Source organism: Gopherus evgoodei, chromosome 17, assembly GCF_007399415.2.
Source record: "Gopherus evgoodei ecotype Sinaloan lineage chromosome 17, rGopEvg1_v1.p, whole genome shotgun sequence".
Lineage (NCBI taxonomy): Eukaryota > Metazoa > Chordata > Testudines > Testudinidae > Gopherus > Gopherus evgoodei.
Window position 1 is genome coordinate 17,005,051 of NC_044338.1, and position 14,631 is coordinate 17,019,681.

The 14,631-nt window shown below is 42.6% G+C and overlaps 1 protein-coding gene across 2 annotated transcripts in view; it reads left to right on the forward strand.

The window, feature by feature from the left end:
- Positions 1 to 6,436, forward strand: part of UBE2G1 (ubiquitin conjugating enzyme E2 G1) — a 44,991-nt gene extending 38,555 nt beyond the window's left edge. For both annotated transcript variants that reach the window (XM_030536568.1, XM_030536567.1), the window contains exons 5-6: positions 2,257 to 2,381; positions 5,324 to 6,436. In XM_030536568.1, coding sequence (XP_030392428.1) covers positions 2,257 to 2,343 — 87 coding nt within the window. In that variant the 3' untranslated portion in view covers positions 2,344 to 2,381; positions 5,324 to 6,436. The remainder of the gene's footprint in view (positions 1 to 2,256; positions 2,382 to 5,323) is intronic.
- The last annotated feature ends 8,195 nt before the right edge of the window (positions 6,437 to 14,631 follow it).

Here is a 14,631-nt window from a genome sequence, read left to right on the forward strand (position 1 = left end):
TCAGATTGTATCCTGAAGTATGCTTTATTATTAACTTCCACATGAGTAGTGTGGGTTTGTCAGGTCTCTCAACTCTTTGAGCTGGGGTTGTAAACATGCTGTATGTGTCTAGAAAATAGCCTCCTGGATTCTAGTCCTTAAATAGAGGCATTTTTGCGTGGCCTAGTGTAGTACCCTTTAATTTCCATCCCCACAGGAACCTGCCAAACTAGTGCACAGTCAGAAATATTCATTGATGTGAATCTCTCTCCCTCCCCCCAATGGTGGGGGATTTACTGTGCAGTCCAGGAAGCCCAGCATTTCTCACTGGATCCTGTCTCATTTTCTTCCCTTTTACCCCTTGGCCATGGTACCCCAGAGAAGGGAGCTTAGAGAGAGCTTAAGCAGCTCACCTCCTTAGGTCTCTGCTACACTGTCTATTTAGCTTCTGCTTTTGGTTGCCCAGCTTACTGGCTACAAAACTCAACATCTGGCTTCCTGATAATTGGATTAGTGTGACTTCCTATTGGAGAATCTAGAGAACAGATGGCTGCAGGGATGGTAAGCTACATGCAACCCTCTCTGCAGGTGGAGGGATCGCTCAGTAGTTTGAGCATCAGGCTGCTAAACCCAGGGTTGTGAGTTCAGTCCTTGAGGGGGGCTATTTAGCAATCTGGGGCAAAATTCTTTCTGGGGATTGGCCCTGCTTTGAGCAGGGGGTTGGACTAGATGACCACCTGAGGTCCCTTCCAACCCTGATATTCTATGAAGAGATGGCTGGCAGGGTGGGAATGAAAAAGCAGTGTCCGAAATGCATTTTTGTTGCATTTGCTGCTCAGTTTTGCCATGGCATCAGGGGGAGGTCAGGAGGAGTCCAAAGGCTCCTGCCTGCTATGTCTAAGGCAGTTAATGTCTTTGAGAGCTCTTGTTTCAGGTCCTTTGCTGACTTGGGAACTCATCCCTGCTTCAGCTGATGCTCTATTCATGTTTGAGGTCTCTGCACCCATAAGGATTAGAAAAAAAAATTTTAAGTTAAGATTTTTGGAGCACAACTCCTTAAAAGATGGAATTCTGTGTCTAATTTTGCAGTTGAACATACAGGAGGCCTCATAGCAACTGCCTGCTTCCTTGGAAGTGGGCATTTGCTGCACAGTCTATTGCCTGTCTCTTCATTCTGGATCTTCATTTTTCTTCGTCTACCTCATTTAACAGCTCTTAAGTCTTGTTTGGTTTTTTCTGGCTTTCTTACTCCAAAAGAGGGGAAAACATGAAGCCTCTTCAAAGAGCTACTAGTTGATGGCTTGACCAGCTGGAGTGTAGTAACAGTAGTGAGACTTGTAAATATCTTACACAGAAATACCTCGAACACTTGCTACTGGAAAGAATGGAGAGATGGCCTACATGGTGTCTGTACAGAGCCACTATCAACACGATACACATGCAGTATAAGCCAGGCTTGGAAATCTGGGACTTGTTTTAAGTGGCAGGATAATAGGCATAATTTAAAGAGCGATTAAGGGCTGACTTGATCATTCTGTAAGTACTTACATGGAGAATAGAAATTTGAGAAGCCCTATATCAGTCTAACAAATGTGTAATGAGCTAATGGCTGGAAGTTGAAGCAAGATGAACTCAGACTATTAAAAAAAGCAAATTTCCAACAGTGAGGGTAACTGTTAAGGGTTGTAGTGGATTCTCCACCATGAACAATTAAATCAAGATTATATTTTTTTAGGAAAAAAAATCTATGCTCTAGTTGAAACAAGAATGAATTCAGGGAACTCCTATGGCCTGTGTTAGGCAGAAGCTCAGATGAGATGATCATAATGGTCCTTCTGGCCTTGTCTGAGTCTGCTTTTGCTTTGCAGATGCCCTGGAACTGACCAAACAACTCACTATAGTCTGTTTGAAATCTGGCTCCTGTTGGGAAGAAACTAGGTGGAAAGAAGGGTTTTGCAGCCACAGGGGCTAAAAACGTCTACTGATGGAAGCTTAGACTGTAGAAATGGCCTAGGCCTCCACAGTTTTAGGGACAAGCTTTCTAGGAGCCTAGGATGATTGTTGTGTGTAGGGTGTGGTTTTTTGTGTTTTTTTTTTTTTTTCTCCCAGCCTCAAATGCCATGACTGCTTCCAGGAACAGGTTCGCTAGCTTTAAACACACTTTAAGAAAATGTCCTGGACTTGGAACACCTAGGTCCTGGAAACTTAAATATGAAACTTCTTGCTAGAATAAGCTTATCACACCACTAACAAAGTTGTCCAACTACTTCTTTACAGAAAGAATGGAGAGAAGACAGAAATGGAGAATTCAAAAGGAAAGTTGCCCGCTGTGTAAGAAAAAGCCAAGAGACTGCTTTTGAGTGACACTTATTCAGCAGCTAGTAGCTTCACTTTTTTTCAGGGTAAGTAACTTCAAAGAGTCACATTCACCTCCATTAGTAGGAGGCTTGAAGGACAAACCAACAGTACGACACAATTCTTATTCAGGCATAAATGCGTTCCCCTTGTCTTTCAAATAACCTTTGCTCTTTCTCCCAGTTTCACTGACAATGTGTCCTCAGCCTCATGTATGTAGACCAGCACTGCCAAAGACTACAAGGCTATGGAGACATGGAATGTAATTTTTTTCTTTCATGCATTACTGGCCACTAAATTCTTTGCCTGGGTTGGTAAACTTGTTGTGTTAGCATGTCTTCAATACACTGCCCAAAACCTGAGATTAGATTTGGTTTGGCAGTATTTTATACCAGTTCACTAATCTCATTAGTGGCTACAAATACACTTGTAACACTTTTAGGATCAAAAGTGGACATTCACTATAGATTCCTGCCCAAGCAGTCTTCCCAACAAGCTTTAAAATTCAGTTGTCTGTTGCCAGCCTAAAACTGTAAACGTTGATGTACATGTGCTGTCAATCTGTGTACAGATGCTGATAGCAAGGCCACTTGCAGACTCTATCTTTTTAGGGCGTTTGGATCAGTCAAGTGCTTGGGAAGACATCTCGTCTTCTTTTAAACTGTCTTGAGTTAAAAATCTTGTAGCACTTCTAAGACTTACCTCTTTCCCCGTTAGTCTTGACATATGGCACCAAGAAAGTGTCTTGCATTGCCTCTTAATAGTAATACTACGGGATGCTTAATTTTAGTAGCTCCTCCAGGGAAAATGAATCTACTTAACGACTCTTGGTGGTCGTCATCAGTACTTCTGCGTGGGAGCTGAACTAGAACATGCTTGAATTTCTCTTTAAGCAAGCTTTAACTCAGGGCTTAATACCACTCATCAAATAGTTATTGCCAACAACCACAGGCTCTAGACTGAAAAATGTCATCTTTTTCCCAGACAACTTTTGAGTTCTTCAGTGTAACTTGAAACTAAGAATTCTAATGTTTTTTAGAGATGTCTCACAACTACTTTTACTCCTACAGTAACTTCTCTGCAGAAGAGAGGCTAGACTGCTAAGCACCAAACTATTTTTTAGACACTTTCCTTCTGCAACTCTTTTTAATACCCTGAGATCACAAGCTTCAGGATGGAGAGGTGGTTAGACCACTGCCCTTAAGCAACCTACTTCTGATTAGCCAGGGGGTCTGTTAAACTGGAAGCTGCCATTTAAAATGTAAACTGTGGCAGGCTGCCAGACCTAATGCTGTAAAAGGACAAACTGTGTTGGAATGATACAACCCATAGAACCATCTTGCCAGTCCACATGACTAACTGTCAAAGTACTATACGCTTACTACACCTCTACCCCGCTATAACACAGGTTCACATATAGCAGGGTAGCAGTGGGGCACCAGCAGTGGTTTTAAGGTTCCAGGGCTCCAGCTGCTGTGGGGAGCCCTGGGCCCTTTAAATCACAGCTGGAGCCCTAATTGTGTTTCACCTATAACACGGTAGAGATTTTTGGCTCCCCACAACAGTGTTATATCAGGGTAGAACTGTACTTTGTAACTGGTCTCCAGGTCAGTAAGGTGACTAAAACTTTTCTGTTTAGTGTGGGTGGTCTCTTCACTGCTGTTGAATTGTTTTAACCCTTTTTAACTTGAATTGCAGAATGCCCTTCTGCATTCAGATAGGTCAGTTGACTTCCAGAGTGAGATGTCACTTGTGTTAAACGGCTGATTGGAGGGAATAATTGCGCCAAATCTTAGTCGCATCTTATCCACCACAATAAACCTGTATTGCTTACATTCAGTACCCTGAACATGGTTGCATGGAAGAACTGGGCTGCTGAACGACCTTGGTATAGGAAGGGATTGTCTTAACAAACTGACCTCTCAAGGAACCTTTCACAACTTAATACAATTAGCACAAGTTCCATTTTCTGGTTTTTGACCTACTGCTTTTAACATTAGCAAATCTTTTTACTGAAGATTTCATGTACTTTAGCTGCACAGTTACTCAAGTCAGTTCCACTTGATAATGATTCTGTTCATAGCTAACTTTCAGACAGTATTGTCTTTGAATTTAAGGAGTGTGCTTACGAGCAAGTGGATTGTTCTTTCTAGTAAAATTTAAAGATACGTGGGGAAACAAATGAATAACTTAGATTTTCAGTTTCCTTTGACGGTATTTCTCGCTCAGGAGATAAGGTGAACGGAGAATTCCCATGCTCTAGCTGTCTCTGGTATAACTGGCGTGGGTATACCAAATAAGGCTGTGTGCTGCTTCCAAGGTACCATAGTAGCCCAGTTCACTTTAAAAGCATGATATTGAGCAAGAGCAATAGTGCAACTTAACACTTGGCATGAATGATGCCCAAGAGTAGAGGGAAGGAATGCTGACTATGTAGTCAGCTGGCCACCTTGCTTATGGAAGGCAAGTCCTTTACCCCTGAGTTATAGAAGTGTGAAAATGAAGAGCCTGGCTGCAATGACAGACTTAAAATAAGCACACTCACTTTTATAACAGCGATGCTTTATGCTGCTGCTCAAGTTCCATTCTGTAAAATACTACTAGACTAGACGTCAGTCATTCAATAGCTAAAATGTTGGCTTGCTATACAAAATATTCAACTACAGCATAGTCCTAGATGCATATGAGAAACCTACATATATAAAACACTCAAATGCTTAAGGTACTTTTACTAAAATCTAACTTTGATGGAGGTTTCAGGCTCAGATTTACCACCAGTGTTACAGCATTGCACTGGTTAGACTCCTCTCCTTGAGAGAGGACTGCATAATTAATGCTAAACACCAAGCAAAAGACACTTTAAAGTAAACTGGTTTTGAGCACAGACAGCCATAAAGGACTTTCTACAAATACTGTTTCCCATCTTTGAGCAACTAAAGATCCTGCGTTTCATCGATGTGGTAATACCGCTTTATCTTGTGTCTTGTAGGTCTCCAGTTGAGAAACATGGCACTGTTTTTTCCTGCACTCTACCCACCTATTGCTGGACTTATGTTGTAACATGTTGGCAAACACTGGCTGGAACTGGGCTGCAATAAAACATGCCAGTTATCAATGCTGACAAGAGCCTAACAAGTGCCAACATAAAAAGATTACGCATTTTGAAATCTAATGAACTGCTTTAACCTTCAGGAAGAATTGTAAAGATGTGTACATAGCACAACATGATCCGGATAATATATATACTGTTCATGTACATCCACAATTACACATTGTACCAAATAATGCTGTCTTGTAGTTAGGATAAGAATCGTGTACATTCTAAAAGATTTTAGCAAATTTTCTTTCCCTGTTCGTTGTTTTTTCTTAACAGTTTTTTAAAAACCTCCTTGAAGCATGTCAAACGAAAACCAATTAGGATTAAAGATTTTTCCATTTTGTTTTTCTTTGAACAATTGAGGCATAATTTTTTTCACTTACTAAAGTTTAGTATCTATTGGGAAAAACACTCCCTTCTTACCCTGTATCTCATCAAAGGTTCAGATTTTTCCTAAACAAACACTGAAAGTATCTATAAGCAACTATCTGATTCTAATAACCTTTGACAATGCAAAGGTCATTCCTCTTCCCCCTTCCCCTCCCCTTTTGACTCAGTTGCACACAGTTGTTGGATTGGGTGTAGCAATAAAATTTCTGGCTGTGGAGCACCCTTGAGCCTGCTATTTTTTTTTTTTTTTTTTTTCCTAAAGGGCTGAGAGCTTTGGTTTGGAAGTGATCAGTTGACTAAGCTCAAGATAAGATAAGCTGCTTTCTCTGGTTTTTGCCTCTTGCCTTTGTTTTTAAGATTTGGATTTAAAAGGTATGCACATCTGTAAGCTTTCAAATTAGTAAGTTCTGGGTCTGGTATTGGAAATACCATTTCCCTTCTTATCCCTGTTTCCTCTTCTGTGGTTCTTCATATTTTTGCCTTCTAAACTTCTACTGCAGATTTTCCTCACCTAATGTACAAAGAGAATGGCGATGTATATTTTCATGTAATTTGATTTTGGAATTCTGTCACCTTCTGTAGTGAGTTCTTCCAAAATATAATTTTTTCCAATAATTCTTTGTCAAGCTGGATTTTTTTTTACTATCTGAGAAGTGTAGTTAGAGGCCTCAAACAGGCCATGGACTGAGTAGGTGCTTGACTTCCATGTTAATGAGGGTTTTTTAAGAGCATCTATCTATTGGGTGCTGTCTTATATTAAACTAAACATTTTCATAATAAAACCCAAAAGCCATTGGAGGAAGGCCCAATGGGCGTGGCATCTGTCCTGAAGATTTAATAGTATCACTGAGAATCTCAGAGCAGCAGAAAATGGGTTCTGCTTCAAGGTTCAGACCACTCTCACTGCATCCTCCAATAAGGAAAGACTTGGTACTATCAAATTATTAAAACCAAGGAAGAGAAAGGAAACTAACATTACAGATTCAGGAAAGGAGGAAATAGAACAGTGCCCTGTTACATTAAAGCCAGTTCCTCTATAATACCTTATTTAAGGACAGTAACTCTAGTTCTACAACTAATGTAATGGAAGGTGGGTGGTGAGAGCCATGCACAGGAGGCTCTATTTTGTGAAGTATATGCTGCAAGAAACAGAATATTCCCTAGATACAGTTGGCTGAGGTCTGGTGTCAAGGTGATGTTAGTTCTGAGCCTTTTAGCTGGAAATTCTTCCTGTTCTGATCTAGTAGAGTCCAACTCAATCTCTAGAACCCTGTGTCCTCCTTCAGAAGTGATAGGTCTTGTCATAAGCTACATGCTACAGAGCATAACATCTATAACGAGATATGATTTAAAAACTGAAGTAAAAAATGCAGTCTCTCCTTTTATATAGCCAAGTGTAGGCCTCCAATGAGCAGCAATATGTACTGGCCCACAATGTTATGTAAATATCTCTCTACCAAGATAAACCTTTAGTATTTAAGACTTGAAAGCAGAGTAAAAGTGTTGGCACTTTTTTGCCACTAAAGTCTTTGTAGTACAATAACTGTGATGTGTTAATTGAAAAGCAACAATTTCAGTTTGACTAGAAGTCATCCTGCAATAAATCCTTGATTAATCATTAGACTGAACAGTTGGCTGGACTCAATTTGAGGTTGCAGCTTCACAAAAGTGAGCACCAAAAAAGGCATATGGTAGGCTTGGGGGGGGGGGGAAGGGTTATTGCACTAATTAGTGGTGCTACACTAGCCACACAGTAAAAAACCAATTAGCAAACACTAATTAAAACTTAAAATGGAAGGTTCTTCCTATGGCTTTAGATGAACATAGAAGTACTTTACTGTACTGTGTTTCCATATTTGGTCATTAAAATACTTCAGCAAATGATGACAAATTCAACTGTTTTTAATTAAGTGGTCTCTTCTGGTAGGAAGACAGATGTATCTAGTGCTTTGGAGCAGTTAGTGCCCAGACACAATAGCTGATTTTTAGACACATGCAAATGAGAACCAAAATTGTTTGGTGCCTGCTGAGGGGGATGAGGCTTCATGCTAGCCAGCTGGCTACCGTTTGCTCCTTTTCACTTACATAAGGCGGCTCAGGATTGTTCTGCATCTCAGCAGCATGGTGCCACTGTACCATAATTAAAGCATTAAGAAAAATCCACTGTTTCTAGGACAACTATTGTGACCTAAAAGAAGGGGGGGGGGGTTTCCAGAAAATCAGCTGCACCCAGAATTAGCTAGATTGCTGCTGTTATAGCAGGTTCATCTGTGTTCCTACAAGGTTGATGCCCATTTTAAAAACAAATGGGTACGCTGACTCAGTTATTTGTGAATCAGTTTAAGTTTAAGCTAATGTTTAGAACCTATGTTTCACAGCCAAAGCTGCTTGCTTTTGAAAGGGGAGAGCTAGGGCAACCTTGCCCTAGGTAACTGGCATGTTGAACTACTCTAATGTCCAACAACATTAGAAAGAGAAACACAAGACAATGACTTCTTTTGTGGATTATAGTGCATAAGTGCCAAAAACATGAGCCAGGGCAACGTAGAATGTTTGTGCACATTTCTTTTAAATGACTTATAATTTTTTTTTTAAAGTTTGCTCTCACCCCTATTGGAGCTGAGAGGGTCATCAGCATTTGGTAAAATATGAGTTAAATACTTAAGTAGGCTATCCTACTACTAAAAATAAAAGGAGAAATTAAATGTCCCTTGCAGTTTAGAGGCTGCACTATATAGCAATAGCTATGTTTTGCTGGTCTAGAGCAAGGTTGCACAGAAATCTGGGACATTAACATCACACTTCACACAGCCAGTTAGTTACTAGAGACAGTACTGCCCTTACCTCAGTAAATATTTCAAATATGAAATTTCCAGTAGTTGGCTTATCCAGATTCTTGTATGGCTCTCTCTAGGATAGCATCTGAGCACTTACCTACGGCTACCTCAATCTAGCAAATACCACGACTAGTACTAGAAGCTTGTGGGGAATCCTGGTAATGCGATTGTTATGTTCTGGGGCATCCAGGATTTTTAAACTAGTGATCCACCACAGGTTTTATTCTTAAATCCCCTAAATGCTGAAACAGAACTATTACTGCTGTGACTGCTGCTGTGTAGATGTGAGGAGCTACAGCGGCCCTGCCTCTCAATGGTGTATCTGTGTCAAGCTACTGGTAAGGTGGGTCGCAGTGTATATTTTGAATAAAAATATTTGTTTATACTGGAGTTTGCCTTGAAAGGTGAATAGAAATGGTCAGTTTATCATGCTCAATAGCAGTAAAAACTCTTACTCCCTCAGCTGTCTTCCACCTACACTTAACAGGGAGAAGTGTAGTAGGAGCTATAGACACTGCTGTCAGATATAGTGGATATTACTTGTGCCACCGTGCCCTACTGTAAGCAGCTACCGTAATTACCAACATTGTCATCTTCACAGAAGAACACCATGCCATCAGGGAGCACAAGGTGAATTACTAAATAACTTGTGGCTCACAGTTATTACCACTTGTGAGATCTGGCAACCAGTACAAATTTTACATGGGCCACCACTATATTGGGTGTGTGTTATTTAGCTACACTTTCCTTTGTGTTTTGGAGTGGGAAAGACTCCTAGTTATTTACAGTGCTTCTGTTTCCTTCCTGATGCGATGTAGAGACCTGACTGGAAAATACAAAAAGCATGAGCACTGGGGCCATTTTAATAAGTATTTTAACTCTTCCAATTTCCTCAAAATATGGTAACTACACATATGAATGTCCTTTGCACTTTCCACTAGGCTGCCCCTTAGACATCAGAGGAGCTTGCCATAAACATCTCTGAGGCCACTGCACTGTTGTCCTACAAATCTATCCTTTGCTGTCATGCCTAGAATATTCACCACTGGCTAAGCAATTGGTAATAGTGGTTAGAGAATATTAACAGAGAGGTGGTTAGGATAAGCATACTGTGTTGTATCTATCTCTGGTCTACACTGGGAGCTTAGAATAGACAGAATAGCTATGTCCCAGGGTGTGAAAGATCTGCAGCCCGAGAGAGAGAGTTAGGTTGACTTTACTTCCAGCATAAAACAACACTAGGTTGACAGAAGAATTCTTCTGTTAATCTAGCTACCACCTCTTGGGGAGGTGAATTTCCTATGCTGATAGGAGAACCCCTCCTGTCCGCATAAGGAGCATCTGCACTGAAGTGCTACAGTGGCAAAGCCGTTTGACTGCAGCTGTGCCTTTGTACTTATTTAAGTGTAGATGTACCCTTAGTCCCTTTTCCAGGGAAACTTACGTTCTGTCTCTTTGTTGTGTGTGTAAAGTGCTTGGCACAATAGGGCTGAGACACATAGGTGCTGTTGCAATACAAATAGTGCAGTGTCCCATGTCATATGATGATGTATCTCCAAAGAGGGTTGCACTGGTGATATCACTTCAAAAAGGGAAGGATCCCGGGGTTTCAGGAATGAGGAAATCTACAATAAAAATAGTTCTCCAATCTTCCTGCAGTGTGCCCGGTGAAAGCGAAGAGAAAGGAATGCTGTCAGCATTCCTATCTCCAGTCACGTATAATCATGCACAACCAAAGTGACCTGTTTAGTGATGATTAAAGTAATCAGACCAAAAGTGGCCACCTAGTAACCATTTTTCACAGCTATTTCAACAAATCACTTAGTGAGATCCATAAAGCAGCATGATGTATGTTGTGTGCATTATAAATTATGTAAATAGCAAAGGTGGGTAACCTGCACCCCTTTGGCGTTCAATTGGGGTGTAAATCAAGTGTAACTTACAGCCCAGAGATCCAAAGATGATGTAGCAGGGAAAGCAACTAATGGATGGATATAAGATAAAGAACATGAGGGAAGTCACTTGGATATCACCATATAGATGACAGCCTTTCTCTATCATTCTCTCTGAATACTTATATGTCCTTTGTCATAAGCACCTCACACTTACGAATGGATTTTATCATCGCATCATTCATGTGATGTAGAGAAGTACTATTCCTGTTTTTACATATGGAAAACTGAAGTACAGGGTAGCTTAAGTGACTTGCCCGAAATCTCACACAGGAAGTCTGTGGCTGAGCAGGGAATTAAACCCAGTCCCCTGGAGTGTAATTCCAATGCCTATCTACTAGTCTAGATCAATAATACACATTGAGAGGGGAAACACAGGCAGAGAGGTGAAGTGACTTGCCAAAGATCAGCCAGCAGATCAGTAGCTGAGCCATGACACCCAATATCCAGTACCGAGGCCTATCCACTAGATCAGGCTTCTCTCTCCTAGTGGACTGCCCTGACAGTGGAGATCAAGAAAGGTGCTGTTGCTACCAGTCACTAGGAGCTAGGATCTGGAGATTGGAGCCTATGTCCTGAGTGAAGGGTCCTCACTCTAGAATTAGCCTTCTTCTTTGGTCTAATATAGCCTGAGACTGCTGACCTCCAGGGCAGCATATAGAACAGTGGAAAGTATACACATCTTGTCCTAAACTAATGTGTACTGTTCCTATGCAGTATTGAATAGTTGTCATATTACAGCCCAGAGGTGGATGGATTTCATTATGTCTGGAAAAATTCCTTTATAAAACTGTTGTATCAGTTTGTCAAATTTCTAAAGGGCTTTCAAAGCCTTGTGGATGAAATGCTCTCTGCATAGATTAAACTGTTATTACATGCCTGGATTTTTATCAACGTCTTTGGGCAACACGTATGATCTCAGGCTATGTCTTCATTAGAAACATTGCAGAAAAACTCTATCAATTTAGCCCTGTCTACGCTGGGGGTTAGGTCAACTTAATTACATTGCTAAGGGGTATGGATTTGTCACACCCCTGGTCTAGCAGGGTCAACCTAACTTTTTAGTGTAGACCTGGGCTCAGTGAGCTTCTTTCCATATTCTCACCAGAAGGCCTCAGTAGTAAAAACACAATCTTTTCTTGCGCAAGTGGGTTTAGCTCATTCTCTCAATAGAATGTTGTGTAGCATTGCCAGAGTTGTCATATCCCACCCCAGTAGTTATCTGTAGTGATATCTGTACATATAGTAAGGAAGTAAAAGCACAGGGAGGGTGGGGGTTTGGAGATACGATTTCTATGCCCAACCTCGCCACACAGTCTTCCTGTATGAACTTGGGCAGGTCACTTACCCTTTCTGTGTCTCCATTTCCCTATCTGTAAAACAAAGACAATACTAATAGGGTGTTGTGAATATTAATGAATTATTTGCAAAGTGTTTTGCGATTAGTGGATAGAAGGTGCCACAGATGCACAACATATTACATGATCATTTTGGAGGCCACAAAGACCTGTAGGATCCTTTGGAAATAAAAAGAGCAGGTAGCAAGCTACAGACTTGCATTGCTCATCTGCTCAAAAACATGCTCATATTACTGTTACCTCATCCTCCCTCTCTTCCACTCTCAGACGTTTGTTTATTTCATCCATCTGCTGTGTCTTGTCATTTACCAGGGTTATAAGATTCCTGAGACAGGAGCTGCATCTTTACTAAATGTTTGTACAGCACCTGAAAAAATGACACTGCTGGAATACAAATACATATTGTTGCCCCTTTTCAATCAGGGTGACTAGTTAAAGTTCAGGGCCAGGGGGCCCATTTCATTAGGAAGTAACTGACGGAGTCTGGCATTTTCTTTGACACTGTCTTTTACAAGAAATGTACAAAGTCTTGTGTCTCCCAAAGTAGCAGAAACCAAGAACATAAGGAGCATTTTCTAAGGCCTTGTCTACACTGGCAGGTTTCTGCGCAGTAAAGCAGATTTCTGCACTGTAACTCCTGAGGTCTACACACTGCCAAGCCACTTAGTGTGCAGAAACTGCACAGTTGTAGCAGTTCCGACGAGAGGCACAAAGCTTTCTGCGCCAGGTCTACAGCGCTGTGGTGCCATTGTAGACACCGTGGAGATTACAGCACTGTGATTGGCCTCTGGAAGGTGTCCCACAATGCCTGTTCTCGCCTATTTGGTCATCGGTTTGAACTCTACTGCCCTGCCATCAGGTGACCAACCGTCATCCCCACCCTGTACATTCCTTTGCAAATTTGAAAGTCCCCTTCCTGTTTGCTCGGTGATGCATGCATTGGTCTCAGCGCATCTTTCCAGGTGGCCATGCCTGCTCCACACACCAGGATATCCCCTGCTTGGAGCAATGCCGAGCTGCTGGACCTCATCAGCATTTGGGGAGAAGAGGCTGTGTAGTCCCAGCTGTGCTCCAGCTGTAGGAATTATGATACCTATGGACAAATTTCACAATGCATGATAGAAAGGGGCAATGACCGGGATACATTGCAATGCAGAGTAAAAGTGAGGGAGCTGCAGGACACCTACCACAAGGCGCAGGAGGCAAGCTGCCGCTCCAGTGCTGCACCCACAAGCTGCTGGTTCTACAAAGAGCTGGACGCGATACTCAGTGGCGACCCCACCTCCGCTGTGAAGGCCCCTGTGGATACTTCGTTGGCTCGCGTGCCAGTTGAGAGTGGACTGAGCCATGAGGAGGAAATCTTGGATGAAGAGGGGGAGGAGGACCCAAAGGCAGAGGATGACTTGGAGGCCAGAGATGCATGCAGCCAGCTCTTTTCTACGCTGGAGGAGCCTAGCCCGTCACAGCAGTTGGATCTTGGCCAAGCGCAAACAGTCAAGGAGGCCCTTGGTAGGTGGATCTGATTTGGGGAATTGCTGAAGCAAGTTGTTGTACACAGGAGGTTTGCAGAAAGCAGGCTTGTCTCCCACCGCAGGCCTAGTCTGAGCGGCAGAATTGGCTGTTGATTAGACTCCCTCACTTCATGGGAATCCCCCTCATAGATCTGCAGGAAACTCTCATGGAGATACCGGGCAATCTGCTGCCGCAGGTTCTTCAGCAGAGTTGCTTTGTTTCTTGCCCTGTTAATGGTAACTTTCCCATGCCACTGTGTGCCATCACAGGGGGAGGGACCCAGGGTGGAAGTTTCAGTCTTGGAGAAGACCCTCCCTTGACTCCCTGCTGACCCTCAGCAGCGAGATAGCTTTCATAATGATCACATCCTGTGGAAAGTTTGGGGACAGGAATGATTATCAGGCTCCCGCTACAGCGCTGGCTCTTCTCAAGAGCCACATGCCCAGTGTACAGCAGGGTCCGGGAAGAGTGATTCACTCTGGCCCTGCAGCTATTCACCATTTTGGGGGCTTTGTGGCTCATGTGTGCTTGCCTGGGGTCAGCAAGTTAGTGACAGGTGTGTGAGTACTGGCTGTGTTTTAAAGCACTGAATCAGTGTTGCCTGTGTTGCAAACAGTAGTGCTTCTGTAAAATGTTGCATTTAAACTTCACAGAGATGACCTTGCGAGCCCAGCCTCTCTCTTTGTTACTGGCAGCAGACCGGCTGCGCAGAATTAGAAAGCACACAAGAAGGACTAAGGAGGACTTTCTCCGTGATGTTATGATGCACTCCGCTGCCGAGAAACAGGAATTGAAGGAGTGGCGGTACAGCGAGAAGAGGGACTGAAAGGAGAATGCGGCACACCAGAAAGAAGTCATGGAGCGGCTCTTAAACATCATGAAGCGCCAAGCAGACACGCTCCAGGCGATACTAGCTCTTCAAACCGAGCAGCTCCGTGCCCGGCCTCCCCTGCAGTCACTGTTGAAAAACTCTTTTCCATGTACCTCCCCACCCCCACTGTTATCAACCTCATGGCTCCACTCTCTACCCCCAGCATTCAACTCCTCCTTCCTCACAGCAGTGTAGACTCCCACTACCCACAGCACTCAACACCCATCCCTCTGCAGTTTGGCCCTGCTGAAGTACAGCACCTGCTGCATTGTACTCCAAA